We start from the raw sequence: 20,501 nt of genomic DNA, 5'->3' as shown, positions 1-20,501 counted from the left end.
AAAGAAATCCTGGTATTGTATTATAAGAAGAAATGAAATACTACTTGTCAAGTTCTATTTCTAAAAAAAAAAAAGACTCATTGACGTTACCCTTGAAACCGACGCGGGTAGTCACAAGGCTTCGTTTTCGCTCCACTCTGCGCCTCGCGTGGGTGTCGCCCGCGTCCCCTCTTCGTGGAACCCACCCACGTCCTTCGTGTCCGGTTATTTGCCAGTACAGCAGCGGATGAAATCATCCTCAGCTTTGCAGTAGTAGTATAAACTGGGCCACACTACAAGAGCCAGACCAAAGCCCAAAACTCAAACTCACTGGTACGTTATTCATCGGAGTCTCATAAAACTGCTCTATGCAGATTAAATATTACAGTTTACTGACGTTATCCGCTCCTGCTCCTTTCACCCAGTCTGAAAAATTATCGTTCAGGCTACATGCAAACTCAACCAAGCTTTCAATAGGCGTACTTCTTTCCTGTTGGAATGGCCTCCGAAATTCTCTTGTGGAAAGCCTGTATTTTGCGAGTAAACTCGACTTCTCTGAACGGCTGCCTCGTCTGCGCTCAGCAACGCCACGGCTTGCGAGGCTTCTCCCGACAGCAACCCAAGTAAAGCATGTGAAGTGATTGTTTCTCAGCAATCTGTTCAAAATTAATCAGGCAGATATTGAAGCCGTCACCTGTTTATTACGGCTGAAGCAAACTTGTCATTTTCACGCTTTCCCTTTGTGTCGGCGCTGCATCTGCAATGCACGCTAATCTCGCTTGCCCCCGATTTATTTGCTCGAGCTGAATTGCTGTCTGCCTTCGCTTCCGCTCTTTCTTTCCTCTTGCGACATATCATTTCCGAGGCATCCCTGAGTTCGTCCTCATCGAAATTCACTTCGTCAGTCATAGTGCGAATTTTCGGTTTCTTGAACATATGTTTCATAACTGTACCCAGCTCTGCTGACAACAGCAGCTCCTCTTTTCTTAACACTGTGATATCCATGCTTTTCCGAGAACCGAAAACTGCCCCTACATTGATCGCACACCCAGTGGCAATCAATCAGAACTAATTGCCCGATAGAAACGTAGTCGCTCCAGCACTCATCCAACGTTGAGTTTGCGAAGGCTGTCTTTCCCGGAGTCACGTTACCAGGTCCGCAGATCCCAGATCGTGAGCACTGCTTTTTGTTCCTCTTCCTTCAAGTTTCCTGGAGTCGCCCGAGCCTTTACGCCGTCACTCCAACAGTTGTACTTCCGTGATCCTGGAAGAGGCGGTCTGCTAACCCCGCCTCTCCTGAAGTCGCCTTGCCGTCCGCAGCTTACTTCGAGCTTGCGAAGGTCGTGTCTCCCGGAGCCACGTGCCCAGGTCCGCCGATTCCAGATCGTGAGGACTGCTTTCTGTTGCTCTTCCTTCAAGTTGGATGGAGTCGTCCAAGCCTTCCCACCGTCACTCCGACGGTTGTATTTCCGTGATCCACGAAGAGGCGGCCTGCTAAACCCGCCTCCACTGAAGTCGCCCTGCCGTCCGCAGGTTACTTCGAGCTTGCGAAGATCGTGTCTCCCGGAGCAACGTTCCCAGATCAGCCGATTCTAGATCGTGAGGACTGCATTCTATTGCTATTCCTTCTAGTTTGCTCGAATCGTCGAAGGCTTCACACCGTCACTCTGACGGTTGTACTTCCCAGATCCACGAAGAGGTGGTCTGCTAACCCTGAATCTACTGTAGTCGCTCTGCCGTCCTCAGCTTATTTCAAGCTTGCTAAGGTCGTGTCTCCAGGAGCCACAGACCCAAGTACGCCGATTTCAGGTCATGAGGACTGCCTTCTTGATCTCACTGCTGCGAAGCACTTTCTTGCTGCTCGATGTGGTGCTTGGGCAAGAAATACACCCGAGACAATGATGAGTACGTCCGGTCGTAGTAATGAAGGAAACAGGGTTTATTTTACACTATTTACACTGGCTCCCTGTACGGAAGCCCACTGCATGTAGGATCATATTAAACGACTCAGTTCCCATCAGGAACGCTATAACGTAAAGCTATTCCTAAGTTTTCTATTCTAATTCTGCAATCAGCCGTCCGCGATTGGTCAAAACCCTTTGGGACCACCCCCACTTCGCCTGTCTGTCAGGCGGCGTCGCTAAAACTACGATAGCTCCCCCTCTGATATGCCTTGAACACACTGATTATGCATGATTATAAAGAACAAAACAAAAATTGCTATTTATGATTCGACGCCTTTTCGCCGTTAGCCCTCGGCTATTGGTCAAAAGGCAGGCCGCGTGATCTGCCGGTCACGCGGCCTCACAAAACCGCGCGAACTCAAACGTCAAAGTGACGCGTACGCGTTAAAGCTATAATAATATTCACAAAAAACTGAATTTCGTCGGAATAGACGCAAGCTGTCCCGTTCCGATAGGAATAAAGGATGGCTGCTGCCGATCGCCCAAACAGTCGCTACTCGCACCTACCAGAGAGCACGGCTTTACTTGCGTACAATAAAGCTTGTAGCGTGGCCGTGTAACGTTTTCCAGAACTTTCTGCACGTTTCCGACCTCGTTCTGCCAACTCTTCTTTGCTGAGATTTCATTTTAGCGGAATTCTTAGCCTTCCGTTGCATGCCGTCGCAATTTTGGAACACCCACCGCAAGCGAAGTAAGGGAAAGCGGACCAATCACAGACGCCCGCACCACCCTGCTCATCCGGTTATCGATTTTCAGAGCACTGGCTCGTCCCCATCGAACGCTTTTCCACTTGAGCGTGTTCCTCGCCCCTTTTCAGCCAATTAGATAAGGTAAGCCGCTCAGTGTATGCAATGTCATTCGCTTTTAAACGATACAAATATTACCTCCTATAAACGAGGAGAGTGTTTGAGTGGCCTGTTCAGACAACACTGCGGGTGACCGCCCGATGCTTGCGTCGAAGGTTACGCAAATTTGACGTCAGGAGATTGGAATAAAAACATGTTGGAGTAGTTTTACATTAAATGACCCTAGGACACGTCAGCTGATACCTATCACTGCATCAAAAGCATCCGCTTTCTATCTCGCCACCCTAGGAGACTACATTAAAGAATCTGATAACTGTTTCTCGGCCACTCACAATTGTTGATTCGGTCAAAATTTTCCGCCGATTATTATGCATCGTTCCGCCTCCTATGTTGTTCGTTTGCCTCCGCATAAGGCGCAAGCGCGTGGCAATCTGGGAATACGAAGTCAATGCTGTTCCCACGGTAGAACACATGTTTTTTGCCGCAAGTTAAAACGCACACAAAAGGAAGACACATAAAGACAACACGGGCGGCACTTCCAACTGGTTTAACTTGGGCTGTGACCCATGAATATATATATACATACACGCATGCGCAGGCTGCCCACAAATCTACGTTACCCAGCGGTCAAACAATCTTGTTTACGATTTGTGGAACACGATAGGTGTATCCCTAATGCAATTTGAACCTTTCGTTTTTATACGGTAAGCATTTTATATAGTAAGTCGGCAAAAAAACACCAACTAGGCCAACAAGCAGTTCTGTCCCACGGTAGTCTTCGACACTGGCCCTTTCATCAGTTAGCCCAGCTCATGAGTTTACCGTGAAGATCACCCTACCTGAAGGTGACGTTCAGGTAGGGTGATCTTCACGGTAGTCGCCTAGTAGTAAGCTCCTTTGTTTGTGGGTCACAGTCTATGTCAGGCCCCTGCGTCGGCTGGGCGCGAGATGATCAAAGGATTGCCTCGTGGAAAACGTCAAAGGAATGCTCATCGCCGTATTGAGCCTTGATACTCTACATTGCCTACTCAAACGTCTTTTGACGACTCGAGCAGAATACCAATTGCTGCTTACTGCGGCCTTGTGTTATCAGGAGCATTTGTAATATTAGCTGCCGCTTATTAAAGCAATCGGTGTCCTTTGTCTGGCAAAAGGATTCAAACAGCACATCAACACTTTATTCTATAGAAGTAGAAGCTCTTCTACTGCTGCGCAGCACATCGGCAGCAAATATTAGAAACCTTCCAGATAAGCTTACGTTGCAGTGAAAAGCAAGGCATTTTGGTCTAGTCGTCAAAAAGTGCTTGAGTAGGCAGTAGGCAGCGTAATAACGGAAGAAATTGCAATGCAAGAAATTGCCCGTTCAATGTTTAGTCCTGAAGCAGCGTACGCCCTCGAGGAAGGCAACAGCACAAACCACCACGTATGATGGGATGCGCATGTGCCCCAGCTCTCGAGCGCTACTCTCGACGCAGTTTCAGACGCACTCCCGCGGTCCGCATATTTTTGGTCACGGGTATCCATAAGAATGAAAGCATAGTAAAAGATGATCAGTGTTCTCACATCTAAAAAATTGCGAAGATTTAGCGCTATTACAATACCGCAGACGGTATCTTACGTGAAATAGAAAACATGCTTATGAAATTTTAGATGTTTATTTGAAGTGATGCCATGACATTCAATGCGATCAGTAGATAATGTGTGCTGGAATCAAAGCTTAACGATATCGTCCCTGAAATAGGTTTTGCCTAGAGCAGAAAAGAGCAAATTTAGATTTGGTAGTGTTACTGTGCAGTCTACATAGAGGTCACGTTACGTTTTCTTACATTTTCTTACGTAATGCAGGAAATAAACTTAAACCTAATAATTAGGTTCTGTCACATTAATAAACAAAAGTAGAACAGACGGAAAGCACTGAGGAACTGGTCAGAATTTTATTTGTGATATATATACACAGAGACGCCAAAGCCAATTTAGCAGATCAGCAACAAGCATGAACGTTGTTTACCAATCGTCACTTGCCAGTCGTTACTTGCCGAGCGCTTTATTCAGAATTCCCCCGTAGGTCTGAGCGCCGTCTCGGTGCTTAGAGAAGGGAAAGGGCTGTAGGTGGGAAAGTATGGCTTGATACGGGACACATGCGCAATGACGGTGAAGGGCAATGAAGTTGACCAGCGACCATCCAATGGGACGACGTCGCATGTCATCTCGGTTAGCTGGCGTAAAGGCTTATCACCCGGAGTATTGCGAAACACGTTTCCAAGACAGGCCGAAGTGGCGGCAAGGGGTCCAAAAAACGACGAAAGAGCCTGATTTGAAGTAAACGATTCTGTGGTGGCTCTAGTAACGGGTCTTTTGAGTCAGCGGCGAGGCTGCGAGACGGTCCCGTGCAATGAGACGAGCCGTTTGAGCACGAAATGTAGCGTCACGGGTAGATTAATCAGAAGCATGCGCAGGTGATGGAAGCAGTGTTTAAAAAGGCAATGTCGGGTGGTGACCAAACAAGAGGCAGAACGGAGCAAATCGGGTGACAGCTTGGCAGGAAGAGTTTTACGCGAATTTCACACGTAGCAAGCTTTCGTCCACATCACGGTGATTGGCTTAAACGTGCACGGATAGCATCGCAATGAGCGCGCCGCTAAGGAGTTCTGTAAGTCCCTTTCTCTGCGAGTGGCATACGGTGGTAAGCTTGTGGTGTGTGGAAAACGAGTGAAATATATCGTTGACTTGTGGAACAGACTCCACGGTTATCGGCCAGCAGTGCCGTGGTGCGCCATAGTGAACGATGACGTCATGAAGCAGGAAGTCTGTAACGTCAGTGTTGCAGTACCCATGTGATGGCGTGTCCTATCACGTAGTCAGTAGCTACGGCCATCCACTTTTTCCTGGCAGGTGACGTCGGAAATCACCCAATTAAATCAAGAGCGATGTGGTAGAACAGAATAGTTTGAATGTCTATAGGATGAAGTGTGTGACCCGGCAGCAAGGACGAACGCTTGCGGCATTGGCAGAGCTCACAACCATCTACATACTGGCGCACACAACGGTAAAGGCCTGGCCAGGAGAACCGATGCCACACGCCATGGTATGTTCGAAATAGTACGATGCTGTTAAGGCGTCGTGGGGAAGACTGGCGGCAAGACTGGAATGAAGGGTAATAGGTACTACGAACAGAAGCTCGTGATCGTCTGAGTTGGAATTGCGATGGTAGCCAATATTGTCGGGGCGCACGAACAGGTGGAGGGACAGGTCGGAGAAATTAGAGCATAGATGATCCATGATGGAGCACAAGTTTCCATCGCTGAGCTGTTGATTGCGTATGTAAGTCGTAGGAGATGGCGAAGACCCACGTGTCGAAAGTATGGGCAGTAGAATCATGAGGATCGACGAGAGGACAAGATAGGTAATCGGCGCCCTGGTGAATGGCGCCCGACTTGTAGAGGACATCAAGACTGTAGAACTCAATATTTATTGCCTAGCAACCAAGTCGCCCAGCCGTGTTTTTGAGGGGACGAAAGCCAGCACAACGCACTGTGGTCCGTAATGACCGAAAAGGTGTTGCCAAATAAGTTCGTCATCGCCCTACTGTGTTGCGATCGTGTTGGGAGGTGTCGCACAAAATGATGGGACATGCAGTGGCTTTTGCAATCCTCAGAACGCCTGCACTGCCGCATGCTGGCGTCGACCGTATCGCAGTGCTTGCAGATGAGCAGACTGAATGCATCATCTGCTTTTCCTTTTAAACCATTTCCCATATTGTGAGATTCTAACATTTCGCCTTCCACATTGCTTCAAAGGGCCAGCACGTCTTGCATGTATGAAAGGCGCGACTGCGTAGACGTTTGGGCACGTGGTGCCAGCGCCTTCTTCGCTGCATGCGGTCGTACGACCCATGCCCTTTCTAAACAGATGACGCGTATTTTGCTTGCGTGCATTTTGCTTTCAGCGCCATGGTTCCGGAACCAAACTTTTGGTGCTCCGTGTAAGGAAAAAATGACACTCGCAAGCATGACCGTATCATGCAATCAGTTATATTTACTTACAAGCTCGTAGATGGCCAACCAGTGTTCAATATTGACTTGCTCGGTACCGGAAGGCGTGCCTGCATCTCTCTGCACCGCAAGGACAACTGCTGACGTTGGCGCCGCTAAAGCGGAGGCCGCCTCTTACATTTTGAAAAAAAAATCCAAGCGAAGCACGCTGCGGAACTCCGTCGTAACAAGTTCATACCCAGTACCTCCACCCAAAATCCGAGGCAGATAAAGAATAGACCAAATTGTATTTACAAAATATTGACGCAAAATAAGTTTGGACGTGATGACACGGGACCCTTAAGGCGAGAACGACGAATTTCGTGGTTGCGCGCGCCCTCTCTGAGGACCAGCCATCGCAAGAAGGCAGACGTTTCTTTGCCAATCTGTCGGTGGTAAACTGCTTTAGTTGTAATAGCTTGGTGACATTTCTGGTGGAGGCGCGGGGTACGGTCGGTGTTAAGATCTCCGGGGCATACCCCCGACCTAAACCCGGCGAGTAGTTCAGCAGAGCTTACCGCTGTGCACGTACGGACCAGCTGACGTCTCCAGGGACTCCAGCCACAGCATGGTCTGCTACCCGAACGAACTAGAATGACGAACCAACCACCTCCTGCCACTCCTGCAGCATCGCACGTTGTCGTCAATCACATCCGGACGCCGAATCTGTTCCACGGAAGTGCTTCAGAGGACGCCGACGTCTGGCTTGATCATTTTTACCGGGTTGCCAACCTAAACGACTGCAACCACGACCGTAAGCTACGCTACGTGTGCTTCGCTCTTGAGGATTCCGCGAGAACATGGTTTGAGAACCACGAGGCGACACTGACGTCATGGGAAAAATTTCGTAGACAGTTCCTCAATGCCTTCGCCAGGGCGGACAGGAAGGACAGGGCGGAGTTAGCGCTGAAGGCAAGAATTCAAGGCCCGACTAAGCGAGTGACTGCGTACGTAGATGTACATTGTACATTGTACATTACATTGATGTCGAACACAAAACATGGGATGAAGTTTTGCCATACGTCACGTTTGCTTACAATACCGCTGTGCAGGAGACCACCGAGTGTACACCATTCGAGCTTGTTTACAGACGTCGCGTTACAACCCCCTTAGACGCCATGCTCCCGGTAGACCACGGAGCCACAAGGAATTACACCACTGAAGATTTCGTCGAGAAAGCCGAGGAAGCTCGCCAGCTTGCTCGGAATCGCATCCGCATCCAGCAGAATGCCGACGCCTACCGTTACAACCGGCCCCGACGGAATGTCCAGTACTTACCAGGTGACCGCGTGTGGGTGTGGACACCTATCCGACACCGTGGGCTCCCAGAGAAATTATCGCGCCGTTCTTTCGGCCCCTATGAGGTTGTACGCCGCCTCAGTGATGTGAACTACGAGGTGGTGCCTCAAAGCTCTGATCCTGGTTCGAACCGACACCGTCCCCGTGCTCAAGTCGTCCACGTAGTACGGAGGAAGCCGTACTACGCTCGCGAAGGATAAGCGACCCTCACAAACCGCTTCAGCATTGTGTACATTCCTGTATGTATTATTTTTTGTCTTTTCATGTTGGCACTCTTGCCCATAGTGCGCGCCCGCTGCCATTGAAGCGACCGGGCCGGTCGCTTTTGAGAGGGAAGCAATGACGCAAAATAAGTTTGCACGTGATGACACGGGACCCTTAAGGCGAGAACGACGAAGTTCGTGGTTGCACGCGCGCTCTCCGAGGACCAGCCATCGCAAAAGGGCAGACGTTTCTTTGCCTCTCTGTCGGTGGTAAACTGTTTTAGTTGTAACAGCTGGGTGACAATATATAAACAGGGAAGCCACAGTCAGGATGGCAGGTCAGCAACGACCACGAACCTCTTTTTCCGATCGTCGTCTGAGTCATCTTGCTGAACACCTTCTTCGGAAAGCGGGAATGGCCTGCAACAATAACGAAGGTTTATGCGATTATGTGATCGCCCTGCACGCGGTGCGGTCCTGAGCGCCCTTAATGCTGCCCACGGCTGCTGCAAGTATATATTATTGTTATTTACTGCGGATGAAAACAATTTATATCTTTCCTGAATGCCACTTGAAAAGTGTAATCAGGTCCTTCAGCATGTCGCAATATAACCATTGTCTCGCTTCATGTTTCGCAGGTCGCATCAGGATACTACCAGAAATTGAGAGTATAAACAACGAAATTCGCCGTCTCAAGCAGCAACGCATAAATATATTTTTCTTAATAAGTCATGTTGGCTTCGATGTTGACCAAAAGATTGCAGCCGCATGCCCTGATCTCGATCTTATTATCGGTGGACACACGAACACGTTTTTGTACACAGGTAAGAATTTTTAAATGTTTATTGCGGCATATACGTTATCTCTTACCACGCAGTTCGCGGTAGGCAGGTAGCTACTTATGAATGAGTGCAATCCTGTCCGCCCGTCCGACGATGCGTCAAGGCGGGAGGAGGGCGTCGTGGTATTGGTTACCACTGGGGCAATGGGGAATAATCATGTTGCCGTTGTCACGCCATCCTTGTCGCTGTCACATTACGCCTTCTCATGGTAGGCCTTCTCGCCGCTGTCATATGCGATCATCGTAAAGATGTCTCATCAGCATCACATAAGCGCTGTCCTAATGTCATCGCACACATATTCGCGCCCCATGGAATTGCGCTCGCCCTACACGGACATGTAGTTTCATGTGCTAGCACTTTGCGCAACCATAAACGAAGCCAGAAAGTTATCTACCAGGCATATTTAGTTAAGCGGTTATAATATACGGTGGCATCATATCGCAGTACGGATCGCCGGTTCAGCATTCTGCGGACGAGCGTGTCTTGGCTCTGTCCAGCCTGTCCAGAGGTAGCTATGGACCAGCCTCTTGCGGCACAATTGGTGGAAGCTCAGCCATGTCGCAGTCGTTTACGCATTTATAAGTAATCCGTCTCGCCACGTGAATGCGATCCGTCTCGCCATGGAAAAAGACAAGCCCACACAGTTGCTCAGCGGCAACACTACTGCGCGCTCGCACAACGCTCATGCCGGTCACGAGATGCAGAACCCTTCACTCCGCTGTACAGGCTACTGAGCACAGTGTCACGGTGTGTCTACTTCGTAACTTTGTACTATTGGAGCCACAGTCCGTGCTTGGAACCAAGCTGGCTGCACGTCAGTTCTCTTGCATGTAGGCGACACGCGGTCATGAAAAAAAAGCAGTGAAATGAACGCAGGTAATCCCAGCAAGTGAGCGTGGGAAATTTGGGCGGAGCTATTCGTTAGCGACGCGCAGCAAAATAAATGCTTTGAAAAAAAACAAAAAAATAGCTCTTCGTTAATGTATGTAATCTGAGCAACTTGTACATCAAAGAAAGCGAAGACTGGAGTTCTTACACCCTTGAAAAGTTCTAGCAATCTGTTTTGACACTTCCGACACCCACAAAGGATATTGTAGAGGCTTCAATATATCTGGTGCAATTCCTTCGCTATACTTGAGCCTTGTTATAGGACTCACGAAAAGCGAACTTTCTAAGATCCACCGTAGTTTTCCTTAAATCATCAAAAAGCAAATGGCCTGGCACGAACGCAGTGAAAAGAAATAATTGACAACGCAATGCTTACTCTTACTTACAACCTGTTGCAGCTTCCAGTTGCTGAATTACTTTGCAATTACAACGTTGCTGCTGACAAAATCTGTTATGTCTTCTGTTTTTATTCCAACATGACCTCAGCCAGAAGATACACCCACGCCAGATACATAATGCTCGTTTAATTGGGCCCCTGCTTGCAGACCGTCAGTGTAGAGCCGGCGAAACGCTGCGTGAGAAACAAAAATTACCAATTACTGGCTACAATTAACTTTGCAAGGAAGGTGTTACCCATTCGAGTGGGTTAACCGGATATAAAATGTATTTTTAAGTATAATTATTTACGTTCCGAAGCAAATTTTTCGCTTCGATGCATTTAGACTGCGTTGCTCTCGGTTCTTTGAATGACATTTTACACAGACCACCCGAGGCTACGCCACCATCGGCTATCACTGCAGCAAGAAAACCGTTGTACAACTTCCGCCGCTTTAAAACTGTCCATTGAATATGCGCGGGTCACTCTTCATTGAGCGTTTCTTGAATCTTAGAGCGCAGCTCTTAAGCACCAATTCCTGCGGCGAGCGTCGGCATCGTACCTTATAACCGAGCGAACGAGCACACCGAAGGGTGAAAGTGAGCGCGGAACCCAGCAGAAGATGAAAGACGGCGATAGCGAAGAGAGCGCGAGGAGGAAAGCAGAGAAGGAGGGTGCAGCGAAACAATGAGGCGGACAGCGAAGGAGGAGAGTGTGACGAAAGCGTGAGAAGGGCGTAGCGCCCCGCAAGGTGGGCTGTGCGGTCACGATGACTACGAGATGGCGCCAGAATAGCACGCGTCGTCTGTATGGAAGCAAAGCGCTGCATGAGCGGAGGTATGTCTGCGGCGGCAGCTGTGAATCGCCCCCACGCGTCACCCACGCACTGTCTCTCACGATTCCCGGATTAGCGTGATAGTCGCGCCACACCTCACTCCGTTTGCAATATGTGCCGCACTAGACAGATCGTCCGCGCCAGCCAATATATGGGGAAATGAAAATACGTATAGATCTGTGCTCAAATTTCATATTACAGAGTATCGTAATTGTCGGTGAATTTTTTTTCAATAAAATCAATTTACTTCTGGTGCATGGCGCCTGACCACTAGGAAGGGTCTTTGTCCATTGTTCATGCATTAACTTGTTAACTCTTTGGACAGTACAAGGCATTGCTCGCAGGTCAGGTTAGAAGGCGGAGATTGGGGTCCTAACGGGGTCCTGTTTATACTTATGGTAATTTTCGTACTACGCAAAAAAATGAACAGATCACTAAGAATTGCTTAGCGTCTAATGCGCATCTGTAGTAAGCCAGATGCTCTAGTTTTTTATCCTTTTAAATTATATTATCCTACTGTGCATCGTGCTTTAAACATCTATCACATACGGCGAATCAATTGCACAGAGTTCTAGTATTCCTTTTTTCGCTTATCCTTATTGGACTGTGCCGAGTAAAGCTTTATCTAGAGGGTGACAATTTCTTTAATATATGGCGTTTTTCTCGATGATGGCAGCTTGTCAATACTAGGAGTGCTTTTCAAGATTGTTCTGTTTGCTTTATTTTGTCCCTTCTTTTACAGCGCAGCTGTTAAGGGCTAGTTCCCCCAGGATCGTGTCCTTGTCTAGACACGAAACTCCCCATACACGGGCTGATCACGAAGATAGTGTAATGCCGGGCCGACCCACGGCTTAGGTGAAGCAGGCGTTAAGCCCCGCCCCCCCCCCTTCCCTCCCATTTGTGGGCCGATCCCGAAGATCGTGCGATGGCGGGCCGACCCACTGCGGATGTGCAGTTTGCCAATAAGGGGTCCACATACACAGCTTCGCTGTTCATCCTTGTTCACAGATTGGAAGAGCACTAAGCTTTTTTTATGAATGGTTGAATATGTTATAGTATTGAGCGCCGTATCTTACATGTCAATCGTAGTTCGCCGTTTGCATTGTCCAGAGCGGTTTGTATAAGCAGTACTATTTCGGTATTCAAAAGCACTGTATCGAATGCTGTATTACCCCCTTTGCTTAATGCGTATAAAGCAGCCTAGCAGTATGAATAAATGAAGAACTTAAAATGTCGCACACTCGCCCGAAAGCCGTAGTATCGATTGCGATAGCAAATTAGGGGACAGCTAAGCGAAGTAAGGATAGTAGTTTTATCGGCCGTAGAAACTTGTAAACATAGGTATACTATACTCGCGGACAAGTTTCTTTGGTTATTAAAGAAAAGCTACGGCCGCGTGGCTGCCACACATTTGTTACCGCGTCAAGTGGTTCGGCAGCATTCGACAGCGCTTTTCGTTGCTCGGAACAGATGCTTAATCGACGCAGCGTCCTCGTACGACGGCTTCGAGTTTCCCCAGCCGTGGAAGCAACAAGCCGCAGTATAAGTGAACGTTTAAGCTCAGTGTTGTTTTCTGTCTTATTTAACTCCTGCGAATAAGGTGTTTATGTATTGTCTTCTCCAGCCTAAAGCGCCGTCGATTAAAAAGCGGGACTCTTTTCGGAAACGCTCTCACTTGTGCGCGCTTTGCCTCCGTAGCTATCCCTTCATAGCCACAGAAAGTTGTCCGCGAATAACAACTAAATTATCAAGCATGGATTCATGTGCGCACAAGCCAATATGAGCACAGCTCACTCGATGGCCGCAGAAACTCGCTGTCAAAACGCTACAGTGATGAAACACGGCAGAAGCAGCCAGAGAATTGGGTTTCGCATAGCCGGTTGAATCAAGGTTAACTACGCCTTGAAAACACAGCGCAGTGTGGACTCTGCACCCGTCGGAGAACCCGTCGGAGATGGCTTTCAAGATAAAGTGGCCCAGCCGGGCGCGCGCAGCTGCCCGGCGGCATCTTTATAATTTGCTAGTAGGTACAGCGGGGTGGGGCGTTTTTGGCTTTGCTCGACGTTTCTGCACAGGCGCGAGTAAGGGCGGGCGCGAGGGAGAAAATCTGGGGGGCCTTTGGTCCTTGAATATATGACTCTGCCTAGGCACTACGGAGGAGGTTTCATTGCGCGTGTTGTCTGCGTTTGTGCCCTAGGCATGCCGGCATTGCGGAATATGGTCGAGTTTGCTTACGCTCCGCCGCGGGCTGCCTGCGCGGTGAGCCAGTGGGCATGGACGACCCATACGGTGATCGCTGTGACTGAAGGGGCAAGGTTCTGACTGGTGTTGTATAAGTCGCGAGTAGATTGCATTTTTTACAAGCACTGCACTAGGAGAGCACAAGTAACCGGCAAACAGAGGCCTCAGGAGAGCACCTGAGGTTAAAATAAATTAGGGTGCGCAGGATCTTTGGGGCACCCAAGAGGTAGCGGGGCGATCGAAGCTGGAAGCCGGGCGGCCCGTGGGTTAGGGCCGCGGAGGGCGAAGCGTGCCAGGGGGTGTTCGCATGAAAAAAATTAGAGGACGCTTAAGCTTTGCCTTCAAGAGTGGAACGCGATGGCGTTATCGCACCCCGTTAGCACTGCCTGCTCATTCGCTCGGCATGCTCTTGAGTCACACAAAGACGAAACGTGCGCCTGAGCAAGCGTAACGAACCAAAGAACTCGGTCTCTCGGACGGAGAAACGAAACGATCTACGTGAGCCCAATGTCGTGATCGTCACGGACAGCCGGGCCGCGACGCGACATGAAGCCGGACGCAATGATGGGGCTGACGCATCGATGGGATCGTCCTCTAGAAGCGGGCGAGTGGCGCGCCAGTTCTCGGGGCAGCGCCGTACATTGCGAGGAGGGGGTCTTCTGTGTTTGCCGCAAGATGGCTCTGCGTGCGCGACAAGCGCAGAAGAAATGTAGCGGAAACGTACTTCGCTAGGCGTTTAACTGCGCCTTCTGTAATTTACATGCTCATAATTACCGATATACACCGCAGTATAACTTTATATGGCACGTTTCTAAGGCAACACCGTATTCACTAGAGGCGCTTTTGTTCAGCTTTGAAGCATCGAACTCATGGCTGAGTGTAGCATCTCCGTCTCACACTCCGAGACCCTGGTTCGATTCCCACATAGCCCATCTAGCAAGTTGTTCTTATTTATGAATTGCCTTCCACCATTTTTCGTTCACGGACTACGCCACCGACGCCGACGACCCCGTTTTTCTGCGACACGAGCTACTTAATGCTATCGCGTTAAAAAGTGTCTGTCCGCTATAGTGGACAGCCTATCTTACACACCCCTGGCACGTGCATGTCTCAGTGAGCCCCAACCCACGGATCAGTCCGGGTTGTTGCTTTGTTGTCCCCGTTGCCGCTTTGGTGTCCTGGAGGCGCCGCCAATAATTCGAAATAATCACACAATTTTTTTCAACTAGTAAAAAACACGAATGAATAAATATAATTACTTCCAACCGCCAACTTGCGACGCTAAGTTCAGCACTTCCGCGCCCTGCGATTTCTGCCGGCACGCCTAGGCACAAACGCATACAATACTGGCTAAGAAACTCCTCCGAAGTGCCTAGGCAGAGTCATATATTCAAGGAGCAAAAGTCACCAAATTTTCTTTCTTGCACCCGCTCTTACTCGCGCATGCGCAATAACGTCCGGTGTCGCCGCGAGTGCGAAGCACCAGTGTAAATACGCGGCCGGCCGTCCGGAGTAGATTGCGCCCCTTCCCTCCCCTCGAACATTACCCTGCGCCGAATCCTTGCGCGTGGCAGAAAGCGGCACGTTTTGTCTCCGTATTCCACCATTGCTTGCGCCAGGTTGAGCGGCTGTCGTCGGCTCATCCTCGCACGCGTTCACTCGCACGTGCAGCAGATGGTGCGCGGCGACGATTTTATCGCCGGTGCATTTCACATAGAAACACACCTGGAGTGTCCATGTGAATGCTGTCGCAACAGTAAATTAATTAATATGGTTCGAACCCATCACTTATTACATAGCAGGCTTGAACATATTATTTCTGCGCGAAATGCAACCTCAGTCAGTAAAAGATAATTGACTTATTTCAATTATAGCGAACAATTACCAAGAGAGCTATTCATGTTCGTGAAGTTAGCTAATGATTTAATATGTAAAAGCAAAGGGAAAAATCCTTGAAACTCTGAAACCTCCTTGGCCTCGGCAAACTCTTCAAACTTCAACGCCGCTTTTATTCCTCTCATTATTCTCATGTTGCTGACGTGACCTATGGTCTTACAAAGATGATTTGTCAGTAATATAGATTTGTAATCTTTTTAGGTAATGTAATTTCTGCTGCTTTGGACCATTTGGCTTTGGCAGGCCCGCTTACTATGTATTGTTCCTTGTGGTGCATAAATAATAATAATAATAATAATAATAATAATAATAATAATAATAATAATAATAATAATAATAATAATCAATATTTGTAGCAATGTGAAGTAAACAAAGCGCCTACATGGTTGCAGGATCTTTCAGGGAAGTGCCTGATATATGAAACAGCATGATTATTTAACCCATTACTTAATAGTCAGTGTCATTGCAGCAGCTTTCATTTCTTGAAGGCAGCGCTTTTTTTTTTGCAGGCAAGCCCCCAGTCGACGACAAACCTGAAGGGCCATACCCGGTCGTCTATAAACGACGAGATGGAACACAGTGCCTTATTGTGCAAGATTTCCGATTTGGAAAATATCTAGGCTATCTCCGGATGGAAATTAATCGAGACGGAGTCATCACGCACTGGGCTGGTTCTCCAATATTGCTGAGCCAGGACGTACCCCAAGGTAAGTTATTGACTACGTTGAGGTTATATATGAAACGCAAAATAGTTTAAGTACTTATAGTTATCTCTTCCTTTACCCGAAGCTTAAAATTCCACCAACAGCTTTTTTTTGTAATTTATGAGGAACGTGGGCGTGAAGCTTGTAACATTTGGCACGAACGTCATGGCTGGGAAGATGAGGACTCACATTTCCGGAAGCTCTGAGTGAAATGATGAAAATATTTCTTTTCGCAGATAGGCTGCAGTACTTGCGCCAGTGCTACCAGGCGACTTCAAAGTATTATTCGCCCGTGTTTGGAAAGCGCATTTTATGAACGAGTAATATTGTGCGCTGTTTGCACAGGGCAATGCAAAAACTATGGGAATCATGCGCGATTAAATTCCAAAAGTAATATGAGCGCTATGCTGTTTTTCTTTTTGACTTGGTTGCACCGACTCTTTTAATAGAGCTCACTAAGGTGATTGTACGGGCATGTTGGTAGGACATGAATGCAACTTTCTGCGCACAATACGAGGACAAAGAAAGAGGCTGATACGCAGGAGCGCACACTTACAACAGCGTTTTATTTTGAAGAAAGTGACTAGTTATATAGCAGAATATATGAGCTCACTGTTTCTCAACATAGTAATAAATTATTTTGCGAAACTTTGGCTTTTATTAACAAAATTTATTTCAATATAGAATGGAACGAAACATCCTTCGTTCGGTTAAGAATAAAAAATTCTATATCTCAAGTTACCTGGTTGTGCCTTTCAAAGATTTTCTCATATGTAAATCTCTGCTCTCACTTCTTTCAAAGGTGACACGCTGGTGTCCAGGATTTATCATTTTACTACGAAAGAGAGAGGTCAGAAAATACCTTTCGATGTTAAAAGCGCTCTGCCTGTGTATTTCTATAAGTATTTCGACCATTTGCTGTCGACGCGCTAGCGTCTGTTCCGTTTAGTGTTGAGAGAATGCGGGTAATCATTCGCAGATAAACGTGTTTGTATTATCTGATGCAACGAAATCCTATACTTCAACGTTCAACATGGTATTTGGTTCTTCCTCAAACAACGTGTCATTTGATATGTTTCTGCCCCCCAAAATATCGTTTTTTCATGCATTATGCACATTTCATTCATCTCAGAGATGCGTAAGAAATTATCTCAAGATTGTGGAGTTTTGAGACAGACAAAAAATCAGGCACGTGTACTGCAATTCCTTAAATTTATCCTTTGTACAGGAAGCCAGCAGACAAACGCATTAAGTAGTGATTACTATTAAATAATTGTGACCACATTTCTGATCTACAGCAGAAAGACACAGCAATGAACTCAAAATAAAGCAACCTCCTGTAGCAAACTGTATATGTGAAACTTCTCGTAGAATGACACCACCTTGTTCAGTTCCAAGTGACAGCCCTACCGTAGCCATTACTTGGCACGCCTATGTGACTCTAAGAGACCATCATTCTTTTTTTTTACTCAACCAACACGATTGTTTACCTTTCTCACTGTTTGCAGATTTACAAGTTCTAAACAGCATGATGCCATACAAGCAAACTGTGGACGACGCGATCAAAAGAACTGTGGGCTCCACAAAAGTCTTGCTGGAGGCTGATGAAAAGTTGTGCCGATACAGGGAGTGCAATTCTGTGAACCTGATGGCTGACTCCTTCCTTGACTTCTACGCAAACAGGAATAGCCCTGTGTCATGGGCATGGTCTGTAGTAAATGCTGCCGTCATCAATGGAGGCATCGCGAGGGACTCTATCCGGCAGAAATGTGAGCACCAAAGGAAGAATGATTTTTACGCTAGGAGGCGCGCACAAATATTGGGGGAAATAGGACACAAGAAGCACTACTCATAACTCAAATATTTCGAAACAGAACATATACTAGAAATGGTATGGTATGCGCACTTTAAATGTGCACTATTCTCCAGGTAGGCAATTTCTTTTTTAGAAAGAGAGAAGGAAGGCATGGTTACACAATCGTCAAAAAATTATCTTATCGCCATGGCTTCGATGACTTTCCTATTGTGCTTCTACTGTGTTAAGTAGAAGCACTTAATCAGCTCTTTGCTCGTAACTGCAGTATGCGTGGTCACTGCAAATATAAAGCTTAAAATCTGAAAGCTTCATCGTGTCATAAACAGGTAGTTCAAAGGTTAGTCCTGGAGACCCTGAAACCTCGTGGCTGCCTACTGTTGAACCTGTGATTAATTTCTGCTTGCATAGGCAATCCCTGCAGTGAATGACAAGATGATCGCCGCTTTTTCACTGAACTTTATAGTTGTGCTCTTGCAATTGCTCAGTAAGGCGGCACCCTGTTTGACGAAAGTCACTTTTCCTACTGGATAGTGCTATCTGATAGATCACAGCCTGCTCGCACTGAACGTTTTTATGCTTATGTTTTGTAGCGCATTTTGCGGGCTTGAATTTGCAGGAATTTGTCATGTTGTACAGGCGTGAAGTTTCATGGGCGCCGAAAATAACACTTTTACTCTAGCTCATCGCCCGTCTTTTTAAGATCTTGCGACAGTCGGGAAACATAGCGCAAATCAATCACATTCCACCTTTCTCAGATAAATGGTCGTCTATCTTAGAGAACAGCAGCACAGTAGTTCGTGATTCGTTTGAGCATCCGTACCGCTAGGGACACGAGCCCGGGTTACGGAAAGCCTGCTTGCTGGACACGCTCTGTTGTTTTGAAAAGGAAACATCAAGCATACGGCGGCATGTCTTACTCAGAGCATCTTTATGGCATACATTTTCGATTCTTTGTTTGACCAATTTTGAGTGATCTACTGTGTTAAGTAGAAGCACTTAATCAGCTCTTTGCTCGTAACTGCAGTATGCGTGGTCACTGCAAATATAAAGCTTAAAATCTGAAAGCTTCATCGTGTCATAAACAGGTAGTTCAAAGGTTAGTTCTGGAGACCCTGAAACCTCCCTAAAACTGCTATAAAGATATCTACTCGATTCTGAAAAGAAAGAAACGTATTGTCTGAAATTTAAAAAAAAATGTGGATGAATGCAAAAATCTTTAAAATGTTGAAGGCATCTTATTTCGTTAAAGGGAGCGTATCTACCTTGCCTAAAATATTCACGCTAGAACTCACCTCAAGATGACCATCAAGGGAAAATGGGAATAGCAAGTGAACGATTTAGGGAGAGACCATATTCTGGAGGTCACATTTATTTAACCCGCGTAATGGTAATTTCTAGAGCATCGTTCCTTCGGCCATATTCTACATATTTCGATATCGTCCCACATCGCTATGACATCCGCTTGCTAAAGTCGCCCATCAGCATGGAGGCATGACCACGACTCTATAACGCCTACGTAGTGAGGATGAAACAACAGAATGATATTCATTAACCGACCAAGGCGTATAACGACGAATGCATGATGGCAAAAAGATGTAGATTCCTAAATTAAAGCGACAGAGTCATGACGACATGAGCGCAATCAGATGACGACGGCTATATGGCGATGAAGGAGTGAAGACAGCGGTTTGACAACCGTGTGAAGGAGCGGGAATGACAGCGCTGGCATACCCAAGACGGCATGACGAAGATGTTGTGTAAAAGTGTTCATCACTGCGTATAGGTGATGACGACGCAAGGACGACAATGGCTTGACATCAGTGGTATAATAAGAATGAAATGATGACCGCATGATTACCATATAATGACCAACTGGGAATAACATCGATAGACTGACAAAGTTCTAAGACAACGACGGCATGACGACAATGGAGTGGCGATGTTGAAGTGATGACGATAATGAAACGACAGCAGTACGACGATGGCATATGAAAATGCCCATGACGACAGCATTAAGGAATTCTAATTCGAAGTTACAGTGAAAATCATGGCCCGCGAAGGCATTACGACAAGGGTATCACGAATCGAAGACGACAATGGCATGACAACGGCATTAGGACAATGAGATGACGTCAAAAGAATGACCACAATGGCGTGACGATGATTATCATGAAACCGGTGTGCCGACGATGGCATAAGGTGAATTGGATAGCGAAGCTGGAGCGACGATGATGAGATGACTATGACGGTATGACAAAACCGGATGAGTGAAACGGGGGAAGGATGACAACGACGGCCCAACAAAGAAGGTATGAACATGACGGCATGACACATCTTACATATCGTCTATGTGGCGACGCAAGGATGATGATGGCATGAAAACGGCGGCAACTTTAGGATTGAACTTCGACAACATGATTAGGATAGAATGCTGAACAAGTAATCAACTCGATGGGTCGAAGAGGGCGGCTTCACGACTTGACGACAGCATGATGACGATGAGATGAGGTTACTGAAATGATGAAGACAGTCAAACGACAGTGTGGCGGCGAAGGCATGCCGACAATGACCGTGACGACCACGATATGAAGACGTATTATGAAAGTCGGATGTCGAAGTTA

The 20,501-nt window shown here is 47.2% G+C and overlaps 1 protein-coding gene across 2 annotated transcripts in view; it reads left to right on the top strand.

Moving 5' to 3' along the window:
- LOC126526654 (protein 5NUC-like) overlaps positions 1 to 20,501 on the top strand; it is a 156,529-nt gene that overhangs the window by 97,167 nt on the left and 38,861 nt on the right. The window contains exons 4-6 of one of the 2 annotated variants that reach the window (XM_050174521.3): positions 8,921 to 9,106; positions 15,870 to 16,067; positions 17,573 to 17,833. In XM_050174521.3, the coding sequence (XP_050030478.1) occupies positions 8,921 to 9,106; positions 15,870 to 16,067; positions 17,573 to 17,833 (645 nt within the window). The remainder of the gene's footprint in view (positions 1 to 8,920; positions 9,107 to 15,869; positions 16,068 to 17,572; positions 17,834 to 20,501) is intronic. The other variant, XM_055068331.2, reaches the window with a different exon arrangement.

Source organism: Dermacentor andersoni, chromosome 8 (genome assembly GCF_023375885.2).
Source record: "Dermacentor andersoni chromosome 8, qqDerAnde1_hic_scaffold, whole genome shotgun sequence".
Classification (NCBI taxonomy): Eukaryota; Metazoa; Arthropoda; class Arachnida; order Ixodida; family Ixodidae; genus Dermacentor; species Dermacentor andersoni.
Note: the sequence above shows the minus strand (reverse complement) of the source record. Positions and strands in the feature narration are given on the sequence as shown.